The 19,626-nt window shown below is 37.7% G+C and overlaps 1 protein-coding gene across 1 annotated transcript; it reads left to right on the forward strand.

Annotated features, from left to right (window-relative positions):
- Positions 1-203: 203 nt before the first annotated feature.
- Positions 204-1,202, forward strand: LOC150075567 (uncharacterized). Its single transcript, XM_090388555.1, has one exon. It carries the CDS (start codon positions 204-206, stop codon positions 1,200-1,202), a length of 999 nt encoding a protein of 332 aa, XP_090244681.1.
- Positions 1,203-19,626: the final 18,424 nt, after the last annotated feature.

The following is a 19,626-nucleotide window of genomic DNA, read 5'->3' on the forward strand; positions in this document are numbered from 1 at the left end:
GTATGAACTATGTAATTTTGTTATAATTGAATAATGTATATTTTCTTTATTTTTTTCAGACTCAACACAGTGGCCAAACAATCCGTTAAGTGAAGTAAAATGGAAGCAGATGTCTAGAGCAAATGCATTAGCAAAATTTATTTTTAAAATAACCATATCAATGGGAATTGCCTCTAATTTGATCGGAAATTTGCATTCCAAAGATGTATGCTAATGAAATTAAACTTGAAGCTGTTTTACAAGAAGAAAGTCTTCTACCATACAAAATAACAGAAGCACAGAAACCCTTCCCTCTTGAAATATGTGGAAAATCATTTTCACAAACTAGTACTTTAAAATCGCATCTTTTAATTCACAATCATGAGAAATCCTTTTGTTGTGAAACATGTGACAAGGCATTTTCACAGTTAAGTGATCTGAAAGAACATCTCTTAGTTCACACTTGTGAAAAATCTTTCGCTTGTACAGTATGTGAGAAGGCATTTTCAAATTCAGATAATCTAAAGCGACATCAATTAGTTCATACTCAAGTAAAATCTTTCTCTTGTGAAATATGTGGCAAGGCATTTTCACGATCAGATCATCTAAAGGGACATTTATTAGTTCACACACGTGAAAAATTCTTCTGTTGTGAAATATGTGGCAAGGCGTTTTCACGATTAGCTCATCTAAAGGGACATTCATTAGTTCACACACATGAAAAATTCTTCTGTTGTGAAATATGTGGCAAGGCATTTTCACGATCAGATCATCTAAAGGGACATTTATTAGTTCACACACATGAAAAATTCTTCTGTTGTGAAATATGTGGCAAAACATTTTCAAGGTCAAGTGAACTAAAATTGCACTCATTAGTTCATAATCCAGACAAACCTTTCTCTTGTGAAATATGTGGCAAAGCATTCTCAACATCTGGTTTTCGAACAAGGCATTTATTAGTTCACACTCAAAAAAAGCTATTCACTTGTGAGTTATGTGGCAAGGCATTCTCAAAATCATATGACCTAAAATCACATTTATTAGTTCACACTAAGGAGAAGCCGTTTTCTTGTGAAATATGTTCAAAATCATTTTCCTGGCCTGGAAATCTGAAAAAACATTTAGTAGTTCACACTCATGAGAAACCCTTCACTTGTGAAATATGTGGAAGTGCATTTTCACAATCATCCAATATGAAACGACATTTAAAATCTCATACTTAAATCTTTCTCTTGAGAAATGTGTCAAAACATTTTCATTATCGCAGTTCAAAACCAATAAAATTACAGATGGGAACTCTGAAACCTGATTCCATGATCCAGTAATTATCATAACCTGGCTTTTTTTTTTTCTTTATTGATACAATGAACTTTGTTTTATAAATATCTATACAAAGAGTCTTCACAGTACTCAACAAATGGGCATTGCAATTTTTGAAACTTATGATATGATGATGTTCATTTGATATTTTGAGTCTGAAATTTGGTGCACTATGTCCACTATATAATAAGTAGCATCTCTAAGAACATTCGTCAGTAGTAATCAGAGAAGTCTGGTATCAAATTCAGACGAATTGTTGTGATACTGAACGGGATGTTCAATATGTTATCTACCTTGACTGATACATGTGCTTGATATATAAAATTAATTTTGTCATTGTTTCACAGATGTCTGCATCTCCTTTGTGCAGGTTCAGCTCATTATAGTGGTGTATAGAAGAGATTTAAAGTTGCAAACTCGAAAGAAAACAAGAGTTGAAAGATCAGGCCATCATCAAATATTTGAGAGAAGGGAATAGATCCGAAGTTATTCGTGGACATGTGGAAGCTGTATATGCTGTTCCTTCTGAATACCAGTTAAGATTTTGGTCTAAGCAATTTAAACAAGGTCAAGAACCCATAGAAGATAAACATGCTCTGGACAGTCAGTAGAAGTAACAAATACAGAATTTGCACAAAATTGATTATTCTAGTTATTAAACGCTGTTAGTGTCTACGATTGCTAGAGAATTTAATATTTGAGAAGTCAGTACTGACCAACCTCCACAAACATTTGACTATGTCAAAACATCAGTTCTCATTGGGTTCCAGGAATTCTCTCACCTCTTCAGAAACAGTGTAGAGCTCAAATTTTTGAGGAAAATTTACACATAGATTAAGTAGATTTACAAGGGGAGAGGGGAGGTCTTTCAAGAATTCTAACAGATTCTTGAAAGAAACATGGTTTCACCGCTGGGATCTGGAAACAATGGAAACACCATGAATTATCACCACTTGAAAAATTCAGGACAACCCTGTGTGGGAAAATAATAGCCACCATTTTTTCAGATATGCACGGAATTGTTTCTACAGACTACATACCAAAAATTGAAAAAATTAAAGTGGAGACATAAACAGAGAAAAGGAAACTTACAAGGTGTCATGCTTCTTCATGATGCTGCTCCTATACAGAAATTCCATGAAGCAGTTACTACTCTGAGAGATTGCTAATTCTAGTAGTTAAACCACCTGCCATGCAGTTTAGACCTGGCCCCACTGATCATTTCTTCAGAAATCTGAATCAACAGCTATGTGGCTAACATTTTTCAAACCATGATGACCTCAGGCAAGCTGTAAAGGTCTTTATCAGAGACCAGAACAAAAGACTTCTTTTTTTTTTCAGGTATCATCTTGCCCAAAATAGACGATATGCTATATATATTGAGAGAGGGAAAGAAATGTATTAGGCTGTTATTAATTCTTTTTACAATGGTAGCTAATTTTTGGAGTTTTCCTCAAACTATTTGGAATTTTTAACCAAACCTTAAAACTATTTTATTTTTGTCCCTCTCACCTGTAGGCACCATTATTTTTTGAGTAGAGGTAGAAAATGGAACATAATTATCAGGAAGCATATGAGTAAATTTTTTTTGTTGTTAAGATTGCAAGAGTTCATCACGATGTACAGTCCTGTCTCTTCCAAATTAAGTTCTAAATTCTTAATGAATTACTAGGGGGCTTCTGCCCCTGCTCACTGCACTTGCTTCTTGTGATAAAATAACAAAAATACTTACAGAATCCTTCGACACTGTGTGTGTGTGTGTGTGTGTGTGTGTGTGTGTGTGTGTGTGTGTGTGTGTGTGTGTGTGTGTGTGTGTGTGTGTGTGTGTGTGTGTGTGTGTTCCTCATCTATGAATACATAAATACGTTACATATGGAAATCAAGAATGGTACTGCGTGGTCATGCTAGATAAACAAGGCATGTGCACGAGGTTTATCTAGCATGATTGTGCTGAAACAGAAGCTTGTTTTACCACAGTTAAACAAGCTTCTATTACGTATTTGTTATGTATTACCACGTAACCCTCGTCGCTCTTCTTCTATTGGCTGAATAAATATCACTAGGAGGAAAATTATTTTAATGTATAGAAAGTTAAGTAATGAGAAAATGTTCCTCAGCTTTCATAATTTGAATGTGTTTCTCTTTGCCATCATTCTGATTTACAGGGTTGTTAAAATTAAAGTATCCCTATGTAGAGGGCTCTGGAGTGAGTTCTAAGGCTCATACTGAAGATAAAATTTGGACAACAGATACAATAAAGAATGCACTCGACATTTAGTGGAAAAAAAAAAATTACAAAATTTCTCACTACTTGATGCTATACAAATCACTTGAACAGTGGTACAATTGTTCAATGTGTCCTCCATTTTGGTCAACAACAGTTTCCATTCGAAGAACAGCATTTTCCACAGCAGAACATAACATGTCAACTGGAATAGCCAGTATATGACGGATGCTGTCCAGATCTGCCGTAGTTTGACATCCTTCCCAATACACCTGGTTCTTCAAAAAACCCCACAACCAGAAGTCACATGGGGTGAGGTCCGGTGATCGGGGTGGCCAAGATATCTGGAAACAACGGCTGATTACCCGTTCGTCTGTAAAGTGTTGCCTTAGCAATCTTTGGACACAGCAGTGGATGTGGTGTAGCACACCATCTTGCATGAATATGGTATCCTGAAGGCACCCATGTTGCAGCTCTGGTATTGCGAAATTTGCCAACATTTCTTAATATCGCTGTTTGGTGACGGAACAGGTGTGGGGCCAGTCAGTGTTACCTGTTCAAAAAAATATGGCCCAATCATGAATCTGGCCATAATACCACACTCACTTTTGGAGAATGCAACGGGACCTCTTGGATAACTGGAGGGTTTTCTGTTGCCCAAATGCGACAGTTGTGCATATTCACTTGTCCATTTAAGCAAAAGTGGGCTTCATCACTCCAGAGGATGTTCCATGGCCAAGTGATATCCACTGTCATTCGCACCAGAAACTGAAGTGTATATGTGAAATGAATAACTGCACCACCGTGCTTTAGCTGCTGTAGCATGCATCTTGTAAGAACTACTGCAATACCTGACTCATTACTAGCCTTACAGTGGAATACGGCATGTCCACTTCACGAAAAACAGCTAGCATGCATGTGCTACCGCATGGAGATTGACTTGATAAGTCCACGACAGCCATAGTCACACTTCGACACAAGAGGAGTCCATTTGTTTTCGACCTCTACCTGGTTGAACACCAAGATGTCCTGTCACTTCAAATTTCACAATCAATTTGCGGACAACACAAACAGGTCCACACCTTATGCACTTCTGATGCTGGAATCTCTGATAGCTGCATTGTTGCTGTTTTGATTGTACAGCTTCACTAATAGCACCTTTTCTTGCAACAATGGCATTGCTGCTGTAATGTAAGCAAACATCTGTATGATTTTGAAGAGACTGCTTTGCAGTACAGTAGAGCTGGGTAGTGCTGTGGCAAGTGGAAAATGAAAAAGGGGTTATCATCCAGTCAGATATGAAATTCTCTGAGCAGTGCAGATATATTGCCAACTCATGGGGTAAACGATATACACGATTATGCAAATAACGTAAGTTATGTGCCATACAGTGACAAATTTTGTAACTGATTTTTTTCCGCAGTAAATGGCAAGCGCATTCTTTAGTGTACCTGCTGTCCAAATTTCTCTTCAATACGAGCCTCAGAACTCGCTCCAGAGCCCCATAGGGATACTTTAATTTTAACAACCCTGTATATGTATACTAAGTCAGAGCTGCCATGAACTCATGCCAGTCTGACCTGCCAAACATGGGGTACTCAACTGTATTCCCTTATTGCAGTACTTCATTCCAAGATAGAACTTTTGTGATGTGTTATGTTTACAAATAAAATTTGCATGCTTGGATAATTAGAATGTATAAATTTAACTTGAATATAGTAAGTTCCCAATTTTAGCCTTTGAAAGTTTTTAAGTGACTATAATTATCATGCCATTTTTCATGGAAATGTCGATAAGTTTAACTCGTTTTTACTATAATTTCGCATTTAAATAGGATAAAAAAAAAAAAAAATTCCAGTCTTGCCAAGCTGTGTACTGTATGCTAAGTGCATCTGTTCTTCAAATTTCTATAGGTCATAATATGAAGAAATAAATTTGATATTTTATCTACTTCTAAATTAAATAGAATTCATTTCACTATGTATTTGTGTAAGTCGTGAAGGTACAACCTGAGTGCTGCTGAGGGGTTCAGTTTCTCTGTGTTTTTTAGAGCCCATTTCTCTATGTTTTTAAAGTTATTCTATAGAGGGCGGTGGAAATGCTCTCTATAGGATAACTTTCAGTCCAGGAAGGCCTGTGGTGTCCTAATGAACGTTTGTTAGTAGAGATAAGCAAATGTCGAACGTTTGTTAGTAGAGATAAGGAACATTTGCTAGTACAGATGAGGACATCATGATCCCATTTAATCGCATTCAATTTATGTAGACCGTACCTAAAAAAAAGACATCGAGCTTCTTGAAAGCGTCCAAAGACAGGTAACTTGCCTGGTGAATTCGGCAAAAGGGAATCCATGTGAGGAAAGATTTCCATATGTGGGTTGCAGAGCTTGGAAACTAAGCACCTTACACGAGACTTGATTGAGGTGTTTAAGGCTCTGAGAGGCATTAGTAGAGGCATATGATGCAAGAAACCAAGCATATATAGCATCAGCCAAACAAAAAAAAAAAAAAACCTCCCATTTTACCCACCCATTCATTCCAAATGCTTGTCTAGTTCAGCCTTGAAATTATTTAAGTTGTCGACCTCCACCACGACAGATGGAAGTTTGTTCCAACTATCAACCACCTGCTAGTTAAAAGGAAATTTCCGCACATCTATGGCAAAGTAAAATGAATGAGGAGGAAATTTTCACGGTTTTAAATGATTGTAGAACTACGGGCCATAAATTCAAGTTACAGGAAGAGACATTTAGACTGGATTGTAGGAATTTTTTTAGCCAGCGAGTTATAAGTTACAAACATGGGTGTTAGAGGCTAACAGTTTGGAAAAATTCCAAGGTCAGCTGAACCTGCAGGATAAGGCAAGTGCATAGATTGTCTATTTGCATTTCTTGTATTATTTATTTTATTTTAGTTTTTTTATTATTATTTTATTTTTTATTATTATTTTTTTTGCTGTTGCAGGGAAAGCCTTAGGCTTTGTTGCACCCAGTGGTAGATCCAGAAAATACCAGGAGGGGTACCATTTTGTGCACTAGAATGACAATCACATTAGCATCAATGTTGCCAACTGTAGTCAGTTTAAAAATAGCTGAGCTACAATAAAATCCTATGTTAACAATGAAAAAAAATATATTTTTGTAGCTAAAGGGAATTTACACGATTAGTGTTTATTTTCCGAAAAATGACAGGGGGGGGTACGTGCCCCTACCCTGAATCCGCCACTGGTTGCACCATATGGCTAATACTAATGGCAAAGCGCTACGTAATTTGTTGCCGGCCGGGTTAGTAAAATGCCTGCCTGACAACTCAAAAGGTCGCGAGTTCGAATTCCGCCTCGGGCTTGGATCAGAGTACAAAATTCTAAAACCATGGGAGGTGCAATATGGTCACAGAAGCCGATGCGTCAAAAACTAACAAAAAAAAAACTTAATTTGTTATCAGATTATTGTGGGAGAATAAGAAAAAAATATATTTTTTCTTTCTAAACGAATAATTCAGAATGCTGTTGCAGCAACCTAATAAATTGGAGCATGTTTCTTCTTTCTGTTGTAAATAAGTTAAAACATTCTTGGTTTGAAGCTTTAAAATTTCAGATAACATATGGAGGCTTTGAAAAATAAGCAGAATATCATTATTATTTATTACTTGATACTATTATTTATTTTCAGATCTAATTAAATGGTCTGGGTAACTAGGGGAAAAAAAAAACGGTATTATTTTCAAACTTTGATTAAAATGATTTAAATTCATTAAGAATACCAAAAAAGCATGTATGTTATGCTGAAATTTTGTAATCTGTGGAGTATATTTTTATTATTATTATTAGCCATATGGTACAAGGAAGCCTGAGGCTTATGCTGCACCAGCCAAAAAAAAAAAAAAAAATTCCCCGAGTTGCCCCCTGTGTGTGAGAGAGAGAGAGAGAAGTAGAAAGGCATCACCAAGAAAGAGAAGAATGATGATATCTAGCTCAGGACCCTGGGTTTGCCAAGCCCATACTCACCAGATGTGAGCCCCGGGGTTAAATATTTCTGAGAACAAAACGCTCTCTACAGTAACTTCATTGTTCTTGTTGTAATAGGGTTTTAGGAGCATCGGCAACTAAGGCCATACAGCTCCGTGTCTATTATTTTCAAATTGTGTGTTCTATGATCGATTTTCTGTTTACTATACAAAAAGCCACGTTTCTGGGAGAAAAAACCGTGCTGCCTGAGACGGACTGACAACGACGTGAAAAAGTCCCCATAAATATTCTTCATGTTATCGACGGGACCCGAACTCGGGTTTTTTCCATTCGCAGTGGAGAGTACGGAGATTCCACCAACTGTGCTACCCACGAGGGCCATATATTTATTACCGTTTTATTTAAAACACTACGATGACGTTACAAATCTACTCTAATTCAGATATTTATTCTCCTTTATTTGGAGACATATCTCTGGAACTTTATAAATTATATATATATATATTTTTTTTTTTTTTTTTTTTTGAGATCATTAGGGCATAGAATAAAAAAGTAATTTTCAAGTTTTATTTTAAAGAAATTTTAAAAAATAATAACCTCATTTTACATTCTAACATATCATTTTTATCATTAAAAGTAAACTTTTAAGTCCACTAGCTTAGGCCCTTGACCATCAGATATACAGGCTCCGTCTTAGTCTACCCCAAGATAAAATTATTTTCTTAAAGAAATTTTGTACTAGCCAGTACTGTACCAAAATCGGTCTGGGCTGAAGTACAGCAGCCGGGTCATTGATGATCTGGGCAACACTACAAACAGAATACGTCTGTATGTGTGTTGAGCAGTAAAGCAACTAAGGTTATATGGCGACAGTGTATTGCTTGTATTCTGTGTTCGGCTTGCTGAATGAAAAACCATTACCTGCGACCATATGAGTCATGTGAAAGAAACCAATGAAAATTCTTGCATTCTCGAAGGGATTCGAGCCTGGGAATTTTTCACTCGAGGTAGGAGAACCGTGATCATATCCAATGTGATACCAGCAAAGGTATCATAGTGGATGAAATAGTCGGTCTCACGCAACCGGAGCATGATATTTTATCTCGCAAACTAGGGTTTTTCGTCCAGCAACAGCGAATCAACCAGAGAACACAAGCAATTTACAGACATATTAGATACAGCACAATATGGCCTTAGTTGGTGATCCACCTACAACAACCAACAAACTAACTATCTACTGATAGTTAGTTTGATTACAGTAGCAATCTACTGATAACGTGCAGGTTTATTGTGTTGAATTTCACTTACAATGTCTAAAGAGTTCGTAACGTAATTTATCAACCTCCACAGGTAACACCCATGTTTGTGGTAGGCGGAATCTCGGAAAATACGATAATAGGAAATTTCGAACGAAAAAAGCATATGAAAAATTTATTAAAATAGCGAATTTTTCCGAAAGCCAACGGGCGATCACATAAACGTGGCTTCGTTCATTCCAAAATTCGTCCATCCTTAAATCACTCTTGAAGTCATTCGACACATAAGAGTTCCCAAAAGTCCTTATTTTACCGATCACATCCCTTGAGGTCTATTCTAAACTTTAATTTTTATTCAGAAATTAGAGTTAAGTAAGGCGATGGAGTCGTTTTATACCACATGCATATTGCGATATCAAACCTATTTATTAAAATGACAATTACTGTTTATTAAAATTACAACTATTTTTGCACATTTATACTCTTTACTATAATTCAGACGAATAAATATGCTATACATCATTGAGTGGGGCTCTCACAAATCAGCATGTAAAAATCAAATGCACTTTGACAACTCACTAATCAGACTTTTATTCATTGACATACATTTCTGCCTAAAAGTTTGGAATAACGTTTCATTTTTCTTGAATTTCAAGGTTTTTCTTACAACAGAAACCCTTGTTTACTAATTTTTATTAAAATATTTTCTATTATATATACAAAAATTTAAATAACATTTAAGAAATTTATATATAATCAAGAGGTGTAGAGGCCCTCTGTATATGGTAAAATGTTGTGGACGATTCTAGAAAGTATTGTTTCAATATTAAAAAATATTTTAAATGATTCTAGAGTGTTTTGCAATAATACATGAAATTTATAAAATGGAGAATCCATCGTTCGAATTTTTTGTTTTTTTATATATATATACCATTTTTTCCTGATGTATTTTGGGCGTTTTTCCTTGCAGAAAGAGGAAGCGAATGACTGATCTGTATTCCACTTAATCCATTAACACAGGCATACGATGCAAGAAAGCAAGCTTATGCAGCATCAGCCAAAAAAAAAAAAAAAAACCCTCTTATTTCACCACTCCATTTGTTCCAAATGCCTGTCTAGCTCGGCTTTAAATTTATTTAGGCTATCAACTTCCACAACAAAAGATGGAAGTCTGTTCCACCAATCAATTACCCGCTGGCTAAAGGCAAATTTCCGCACATCTATTCTTCAACTCTTTTTCCTCAATTTGAATCTATGCCCCCTCATGTTCTTAATCCGAGCAAGAGGAAGAATCCCATCAGCATTCAGCTTGCTCATCCCATTCAAGGCCTTCTACACCTTAATCAGATCACCACGCAGGTGCCTACTCTCCATGCGCTGCAATTTGCAGAACTTAAGCATTTCTTGGTAAGAGCAAGAGACCCCTTTGTACCCCTCACAAATCTTGTTGCCCTTCTTTGTACTTGTTCTAGCAACTCTACATCCTTCTTAAAATGAGGCCTCCAGATCTGTACACAGTACTCTAGGCGTAGCCTGATCATTCCCTTGTATAACGAGATAATCACCTCCCTGTTCCAGCTAGCAATATTCCTATATAACATTAACAAGACTCCATGACATGCCCTGGCAGCCCATCTGTACTGCTCAGTGAACGTAATATTTGACTGCACAATTACCCCCAGATCTTTTTCACTTTCGACTTCCCTGAGTGTAGCACCACACAGTTAGTACGTTTCTGTTGAGTTATTGCTACCCATATGCAGGACTTTGCATTTGTCAATGTTAAACTTCAGTTGTCACTTCTCAGCCCATTTGCCCAACTTATCTAGATCCAATTGGAGTAGCATACTGTCTTTACTGTCGTTAACAAAACCCTGCCAACCTTTGTATTATCTGCAACTTGGACATTAATCCTGATATACCTTCATCAATATCATTGATGAATACACAAAACAACAATTGGTCCAGCACCGAACCCTGGGGAACTAGACTAATAATATTAGTCCACGAAGAGCAGTGTCCATTTATTACCACCCTCTCTCGTCTTCCACTCAACTATCCTTTTATTCATTGTAGCAATTTACCCTTATGCCATACCTCTCCAATTTCAACAACAGTCTTCCCTATGCAACAGTATCAAGAGCTTTCCTGAAATCCAAGTATATGACATCAAAATTATTTTTGAAATTCAGTTCCTTTGTGACCACATCATAGTAACCAATCAAATTAGTCAGACAAGACTTCCCTTTAACAAATCCATGCTATGTCTTAACTATTACTGCAGTCTAGTGATCCTGCAAGGCTTCTTTAACCAGTGACTCCGTTTTATTCCCCAGAACACAAGTTAACTAACAGGTCTATAGTTACTTGTGTCACCTTTTGATCCCGCTTTGTTAATTGGTGATACATTTGCACACCTTCAGTCCATGGGGACTCCCCCAAAGAAGCTCCCATAATTATGGCTAAGGATTTACTTAATTCTTTTGCTGCCCCATTTAATATAAGGGATAGATCCCATCCACCCCAGGTGCTTCCCTTATGTTTAACTTCAGAAATTTCTCCCCCACTTTGCTCTCAGTTATTGCAAAATCATTCAGCTTTCTCTTAGAGTTTGATAAACTTCTCGCATTGCCCTCATTGAATAACTCCTCATGTGTGAATGTAGATGTAAAATACTCGTTCCGTTTATCAGCTACCTGAGCATGATCATCAATAGTCAACCCATCTATGTTAAGTGGGGCAATCTCTTTCATCCCTTTCCTTCTAGAGTTTACATTAGTAAAGAACCCTTTGTGTTTTTTAGCATTAGCATTAGCAGTAGTAGAGGCATTTGATGCAAGAAAGCAAGCTTATCCAGCATCAGCCAAAAAAAAAAAAAAAAAACCCACTTCCACTTCACCCCTCTGTTCGTTCAAAATACCTGTCCAGTTGAGCCTTAAACTTATTTAGGCTATCAACTTTCACGACAAGGGATGGAAGTCTGTTCCACCAACCAACCACCCGCTGGCTAAAGGCAAATTTCCGCACGACTATCCTACATCTGTCTTTCCTCAATTTGAATTTATGCCCTCTCAAGTGATTATTCTGAGCGAGAGGAAGAATCCCACCAGCATTGAGCATGCTCAAACCATTCAAGGCCTTATACACCTCAATCAGATCACCTCGCTGGTGCCTAGTCTCCAGACACTGTAATTTGCAAAACTTAAGCCTTTCTTCGTAAGAGCACCCCTTTGTTCCATTCACTAATCTTGTTGCCCTTCTCTGTACTCGTTCCAGGAGCTCTACATCCTTCTTGAAATGAGGCCTCCAGACCTGTATACAGTATTCTAGGTGTGGCCTGACCATTGCCTTATACAAGGGAATAATCACCTCCTTATCTCTGCTAGAAAAAGTCCTATATATCATTGACAATACACCATGAGCTACTCTTGCAGCCCGTCTGCACTGCTCAGAGAACTTCATATCTGACTGCACAATTACTCCCAAGTCTTTTTCATTTTCTACCACCTTAAGTGTTGTACCACACTGTTGATACGTTGCTCTGGGGTTGCTGTTTCCCATGTATAGTACTTTACATTTGTCAATGTTAAACTTCATTTGCCACCTCTAAGCCCATCTGCTCAACCTTTCCAGATCCTGTTGCAGCAGCATAGTGTCAGTAGTGTTCTTGACAACCCTGCCAACCTTTGTATCGTCTGCAAACTTCGAGATTAAGCTTGATATACCCTCATCAATATAATTTATGAATACAGAAAACAATAATGGACCCAACACTGAGCCCTGAGGGACTCCACTAATAACATCAGCCCACGACGAGCAGTGTCCATTGATTACCACTCTCTGTCTTCTCCCCCTCAGCCACCCCTTTATCCACAGCAGCAATTTGCCTCCAATGCCACACTGCTCCAATTTGTGCAGCAGTCTTCCATGTGCAACAGTATCAAAAGCCTTTCTAAGATCCAAGTATATAATATCAGAGTTATTCCCTGCATCCAGTTCCTTTGTGACTGCATCATAGTATCCAATCAAATTGGTCAGGCATGACTTCCCCTTAACAAAACCATGCTGTGTCCGAGCTATAGCTGAAGTCTTGTCTAAATGATCCTGCAGTGCTTCTTTAATTAGTGCCTCCATTAATTTTCCTGGAACAGAAGTTAAACTCACAGGTCTATAATTACTTGTGTCAGCCTTTGATCCTCCTTTGTGAATTGGGGTGACATTTGCACATCTCCAGTCTGTGGGTACCTCCCCTGAGTCCAAGGAAGCTCTCATAATTATGGCTAAGGGTTTGCTTACTTCCTTTGCTGCCTCCTTTAATATAACTGGATAGATCCCATCCACCTCGGGTGCCTTTCTTGTGTTTATCTTCAACAATTTCCTCCACTTTACTCTCAGTTATTACAAGATTCTCTAGCTTACTGCTAGAGTTGAATACACCTCTGGCTTTCCCCTCGCTAAATAACTCCTCCTGTGTGAATGTCGATGTAAAATATTCATTTAGTTTGTTAGCTACCTGAGCAGGATCATCAACAGTTGACCCATCGATATCAAGTGGACCAATCTGATTAATCCCCTTTGTTTGATTCATCCCCTTTTCTTTGCATCCTTTTCCACGGATTTCTGGTGATCTGCCTTCGCCTGCCTAACCTCATTTATGACTTAATTACAGACAACGCTTATATCTGCCATAGGCTTCTGTGTCACCTGATAATTTATATGCATCCCATACATTTTACTTCTCTGAAACGAGCCTCAATAATTCATCTGACATCCATTTAGGCATTTCTTATTTGGAATGAAAAGCATAGTAACCTCCAAGATTAAGTCCCTGAAAGCTTCCCATTTAGAATTCAACATTGGTAACATCATTAATTGATCCCACCGTACAGAATTTAAAAACTGTCTGAGACCCCAGTATTGACCTTTATGAAAGCAAAAGCCCTTCCAATTAGCCGTGATGGTAGTTAGATTTTTAAGTAATCCCCATATCAGTACATTGTGATCACTGTGAACCAGTGGTTCCTTCATTCACTTCATTCAGCGCTGAAAACAAAACAAAACAAAACAAAAAAATAATAATAAAATAAAATAAAATTGTTAGATCGAAACCAAAATTTCTATGGTTGGTATAGAGATAGTATTAGTAATGGTCACATGGTTCAAGGAAGCCTATGGCTTATGCTGCACCAGCCAAAAAAATAAATAAAATAAATAATACAATAAATAAAATAATAATAATAAAGTAGAATGATAATAATAAAAAATTAATAATAATAAAATAAAATAATAATAATAAGAAGAAAATTTACCCTTCCTATTGTTTAGTTGCTGAAAGGTCCCTACACTGCTTAGAGCTGTTCTTGCGGTTATTGTCTTGTTGTAATATAAAATTTATTCCACAAAGTGCAGAGGATATTGCATTAGATTAAAGAATGTTTTTATAGCCTTAGTTTCTGAAATTCCTTCAATTCTGGCGATGTCACCCACTGCATCATACCAACAAAAGTAAACCCAGATAATGATGAAATCACCACCGCGCTTCACTTTAGGCACTAAAAATGTGGTACCATTTTTTCCTTTCAGTTTTGTGTGTTGTCACTATACACACTTTTGTGTGTATAGTGATAAACATCCGGTGGTAGAGAAAGGGACTTCGGTATTACGATATGGTCAGATATGATGTTCTCCGAGCATTGCAGACTAGTTGCAAGGAGAGCCCATGGTGTCCTATCGATCATTTATCGAACAGTCGCTATTAGAGATAAGGTTGTCATAATCCCATTATATAAGGCAATATATCCCATTATTGTTAGACCACACTTGGAATACTGTGGTCACGCATGCAGACTGCACCTAAAGAGAGATATCGTTCTTCTCGAAAGTGTCCAAAGATGGCTAACTCGCCTGGTGAGATCGGCAAAAACGCGTCCATATGAGGAAAGACTTAGAATATGTGGGTTGAAGAGGTTGGAAACTAAGAGCACCTTAGAGGGGACTTGATTGACGTGTTTAACAACCGATGCTTCTGAATTTAGATAGTGATTTACCGATAAATCTATTCATCCTATTAAAAATTCCACATATATTTATCTATATAGACGTAACCAAAATCTATAAAAATATTCGCATAAGTGTTGAAAAAACTAAGGGGGCGCTGCCATAAGATTGATCAGTACACAGTTGTTTACTACTCCGTGGATCAGTAGTAACATGTCTTACTTCTCTGTGAGATTGATTTTACTGTAGTGGCAGATATTAAGGAATGAAAACATTTTTTAAATGGAACCTTTCTTAATTTTTGTTATCTTTAATCCCTGTTTAATTTAGAGTAGACAATGACCGTGGTAAGTTTCTGTTTGCATGTTCGAGTAATTTAGCTATGCTTTTAATTAGAACAGCATTTTTCAACCATTTTTTTTTTTTTTTTTTTTTGGTAACGCGACCAACCTAAAAAGAAAAAAATGCGATCCATTTTGTCGGTCCCACAGGAGCTAGTTATTGTTGGTGACTTAATTGTCAGGGAAATACAGGGTGGCCGGGCTAGAGGTATCCAAAAACACACACATATACAGTATCTCAGCATCTAGAAGGTGTATTAAAATATATTTTTTGTTATTATACAGAGTAAGTCACCAAGTTTTTATGAAGGCTAGTAAAGTGTGGGCACCTTTTGTAGCTCAACAGATGTCAAAACGAAACTCGAATTCCTGCCAAATGTTTTCCAGCATCTGAGGCGATATTAGAGCAACTGCTTCAATGATACTCGCGTTCAAATCGTCCAGATCCCGAACTTTTCTTTGGTACACACAGTCTTTAATAAAGCCTCATGCAAAAATGGCCAATGGAGTTATATCCGGAGATCTAGGTGGCCAGGCAGTTGGGCCTCCTCTTTCAATCCAACATCCAGGAAAAGTGTTGTTCAAAAACGTGGTAATATCTCAATGAAAATGTGGTGGAGCACCATCTTGCCGAAACCTGGGGGAATCTGTGGAACACCAAAGATCTGTAGCACATCAAGGTAAGTGTGTCCCGTCACTGTGGGCTCTAAGGAAAAAAATGGATCGATGATGCCATTTTTGTGCACTCCTAACCACTCATTGAATTTTGGTGTGTCCCTTTCATTTTTGATCACTTGGTGAGGATTCTCCGTACCCCAAATGCGGCAGTTGTCTGTTAACTTTCCTGCAAATGTGAAAGGTTGATTTATCACTGAATAACAACAGATCAAGGTAATTGGGATTGTCATTGATATGGCTGATCATCTTGATTGAGGGAATAGCCGTTCTTATGCCGTTTTTGCACATGTGCAACTACTGGCGACGTGCCTGCACTAGTGACCTTGACAGTGTGATGAAATAAATCCTGAAGAGATTTCTTATTGACTGCATTATGAGAAAATATAACGAGTGGTTCTCGCATTAAAAGCCATTATTCTTTAATTTTTTTTTAAATTGAAGGTGTCTGAGATTTTGTAATATTGTTTACATGACTCCATTGTGTTCAGCCAAGTGCAGATTATCATTTAGTGAAACAGTGCTTTTCATCACAGTGGCTTGTTTTCCACAAATCCAAAAGGATTTCAAAGTTCCACTCGCATATGTTGGTATTATCACGGAAAATAAAAGAACGTCTGGTAGACTTGGTTGCCACAAACAGTAAATTAGCTGACTCAAATGTATTTGCATTCAAAGACTGGATCACAGTAACATTCTACATTATCATAAAAGATTAGAATGTTATTCTGATACCTTCACTATGGCATAAAATTTATGCTTCAACAGGAGGGGAAAAAAGCCCCATTTTACAATTCTATGGTGGGTACTGACTTCGTTGGATGAGTTCTGTGCTATATATGCTGTCAGGCAGAATATTATACACTGGTCTATGGTGATTTTTTATTTCTTAATGCATTTAGCAGGCATTAATTTGCAATTGGCATTTCTTAGCAACAATACACATACAGAAGTAATATGCAAAGAAAGCTATTCATAAGAAAAATAAAACTATATTGATAAAGGGTCAAACAAAGCAACATATTGCCATTCTTTTCTATATTGGCTCAAGTCCCTTCTAACTGTGTAAACCTCCGTGTCCCTTTCTGTACTCCATCCATATCCTTTTAGGATATCCTCACCCTTGATTAGTCTCCACCCAGAAATCCAGTAGCTTATGTATTGGTTCATTGGAACACATGTAAGAAGAACACATTCATTGGAACACATGGGAGATCAAAATTGAGAGTAGGAATGTGCTATAGGCCTAATGACTCTGATGAGTATAATAAGAAACTGTACAGGGAAATAGAGTGGGCCAGTAAATCAGAGAGTCTTATAATGGGAGATTTTAATTTCCCAGATATTGACTGGAATTTGGGGACTGGTCACTCACACTGCAAGGTTTTTGTGGATTTATTGGATGATTGTTTTCTACATCAGCATGTTCGGGAGGCAACTAGAGGGAGTAATACTCTTAATTTGATTATCAGTAGTGATTCTTCATGCATTAAGAATCTGCAGATAAATGAACCACTAGGTGGAAGTGATCACAGTGTGCCGAAGTGGGATTTACTCAAAGAGGTAACTACCATTAGGGGTAAAGGGAAGGGTTATTGCTTTCGTAAAGGCGACTATGATGGACTGAGACAGTATTTAAATTCCATACATTGGGACCAACTGATGATGTTACCAACAGCAAATTCAAAATAGGAAGCATTCAAAGAACTTATCTTGGAAGCTACTAGGCTTTACATACCAACTAAGAAATATTGTTCAAGGTTTAGGCCTAAATGGATGTCAGATGAACTAATGAGACATGTGGCAGAGAAGAAAAATGCATGAGATATATACAAATTAACACGTGACACAGAAGCCTCTGATAGAAACAAGTTGATCTGTAACCAAGTTACAAAGGAAGTTAGGCAGGCAAAGGCAGATTACGAGAAATCTTTGGCAAGGGATGCAAAGAAAAACAGCAAAGAGTTCTTTACTTATGTAAACTAGAAGGAAGGGGATGAATCAGATTGGTCCACTTGATATCGATGGGTCAACTGTTGATGATCCTGCTTAGGTAGCTAACAAACTAAATGAATATTTTGCATCAACATTCACACATGAGTTATTCAGCGAGAGGAATGCCAGAGGTGTATTCAACTCTGGCAGTAAGCTAGAGAATCTTGTAATAACTGAGAGTAAAGTGGAGGAGAAATTATTGAAGATAAAGACAAGAAAGGCACCTGGGGTGGATGGGATCTATCCAGTTATATTAAAGGAGGCAGCAAAGGAAGTAAGCAAACCCTTACCCATAATTATTAGAGCTTCCTTGGACTCAGGGGAGGTACCCACAGACTGGAGATGTGCAGATGTGACCCCAATTCACAAAGGAGAATCAAAGGCTGACACAAGTAATTATAGACCTGTGCATTTAACTTCTGTTCCAGGAAAATTAATGGAGGCACTGGTTAAAGAGATGCACTGCAGGATCATCTAAACAAGACTTCAGTTATAGCTTGGACACAGCATAGTTTTGTTAAGGGGAAGTCTTGCCTGACCAATTTGATTGGATATTATGATGCAGTCACAAAAGAACTGGATGCAGGGAATAACTTTGATATTATATACTTGGATCTTAGAAAGGCTTTTGATACTGTTTCACATGGAAGACTGCTGCACAAATTGGAGCAGTGTGGCATTGGAGGCAAATTGCTGCTATAGATAAAGGGGTGGTTGAGGGGGAGAAGACAGAGAGTGGTAATCAATGGACACTGCTCATCGTGGACTAATGTTATCAGTGGAGTCCCTCGGGTTCAGTGTTGGGTCCATTATTGTTTTCTATATTTATAAATGATATTGATGATGGTATATCAAGCTTAATATCCAAGTTTGCAGACGATACAAAGGTTGGCAGGGTTGTCAAGGACACTACTGACACTATGATGCTGCAACAGGATCTGGAAAGGTTGAGCAGATGGGCTGAGAGGTAGCAAATGAAGTTTAACCTTGACAAATGTAAAGTACTACATATGGGAAACAGCAACCCCAGAGCAACGTATCAACTCTGTGGTACTACACTGACAGTGGTAGAGAATGAAAGGGACCTGGGGGTGGTTGTGAAGGCAGATATGAAGTTATCCGAGCAGTGCAAATGGGCTGCAAGAGTAGCTCATGGTGTATTGTCAATGATATATAGGAATTTTTCTACCAGGGATAAGGAGCTGATTATTCCCTTGTATAAGGCAATGGTCAGGCCACACCTAGAGTACTGTATACAGGTCTGGAGGCCTCATTTCAAGAAGGATGTAGAGCTGCTGGAACGAGTGCAGAGAAGGGCAACAAGATTAGTGAATGGAACAAAGGGGTGCTCTTACGAAGAAAGGCTTAAGTTTTGCAAATTACAGTGTCTGGAGACTAGGCACCAGTGAGGTGATCTGATAGAGGTGTATAAAGCCTTGAATGGTTTGAGCATGCTAAATGCTGGTTGGATTCTTCCTCTTGCTCAGAATAATCACCTGAGAGGGCATAAATTCAAATTGAGGAAAGACAGATGTAGGATAGACGTGTGGAAATTTGCCTTTATCCAACGGGTAGTTGGTTGGTGGAACAGACTCCCATCCCTTGTCGTTGAAGTTGATAGCCTAAATAAGTTTAAGGCTTAGCTCGACAGGTATTTCGAACAAACAGAGGGGTGAAGTGGAAGTGGGGTGTTTTTTTTTTTTTTTTTTGGCTGATGCTGGATAAGCTTTCTTTCTTGCATCAAATGCCTCTACTAATGCTAAATGCTAATGCTAATGTATTGGTTACTGACTCCCTTCTCTGTACATGTCTGAACCATCTCAGTTCCTTCCCAGCTCTTTTATTTTATCCACTCTCAGTGAATAGATCAAAT

Source organism: Mastigoproctus giganteus, chromosome 14, assembly GCF_048544385.1.
Source record: "Mastigoproctus giganteus isolate SK-2022 chromosome 14, ASM4854438v1, whole genome shotgun sequence".
Taxonomy (NCBI): domain Eukaryota; kingdom Metazoa; phylum Arthropoda; class Arachnida; order Uropygi; family Thelyphonidae; genus Mastigoproctus; species Mastigoproctus giganteus.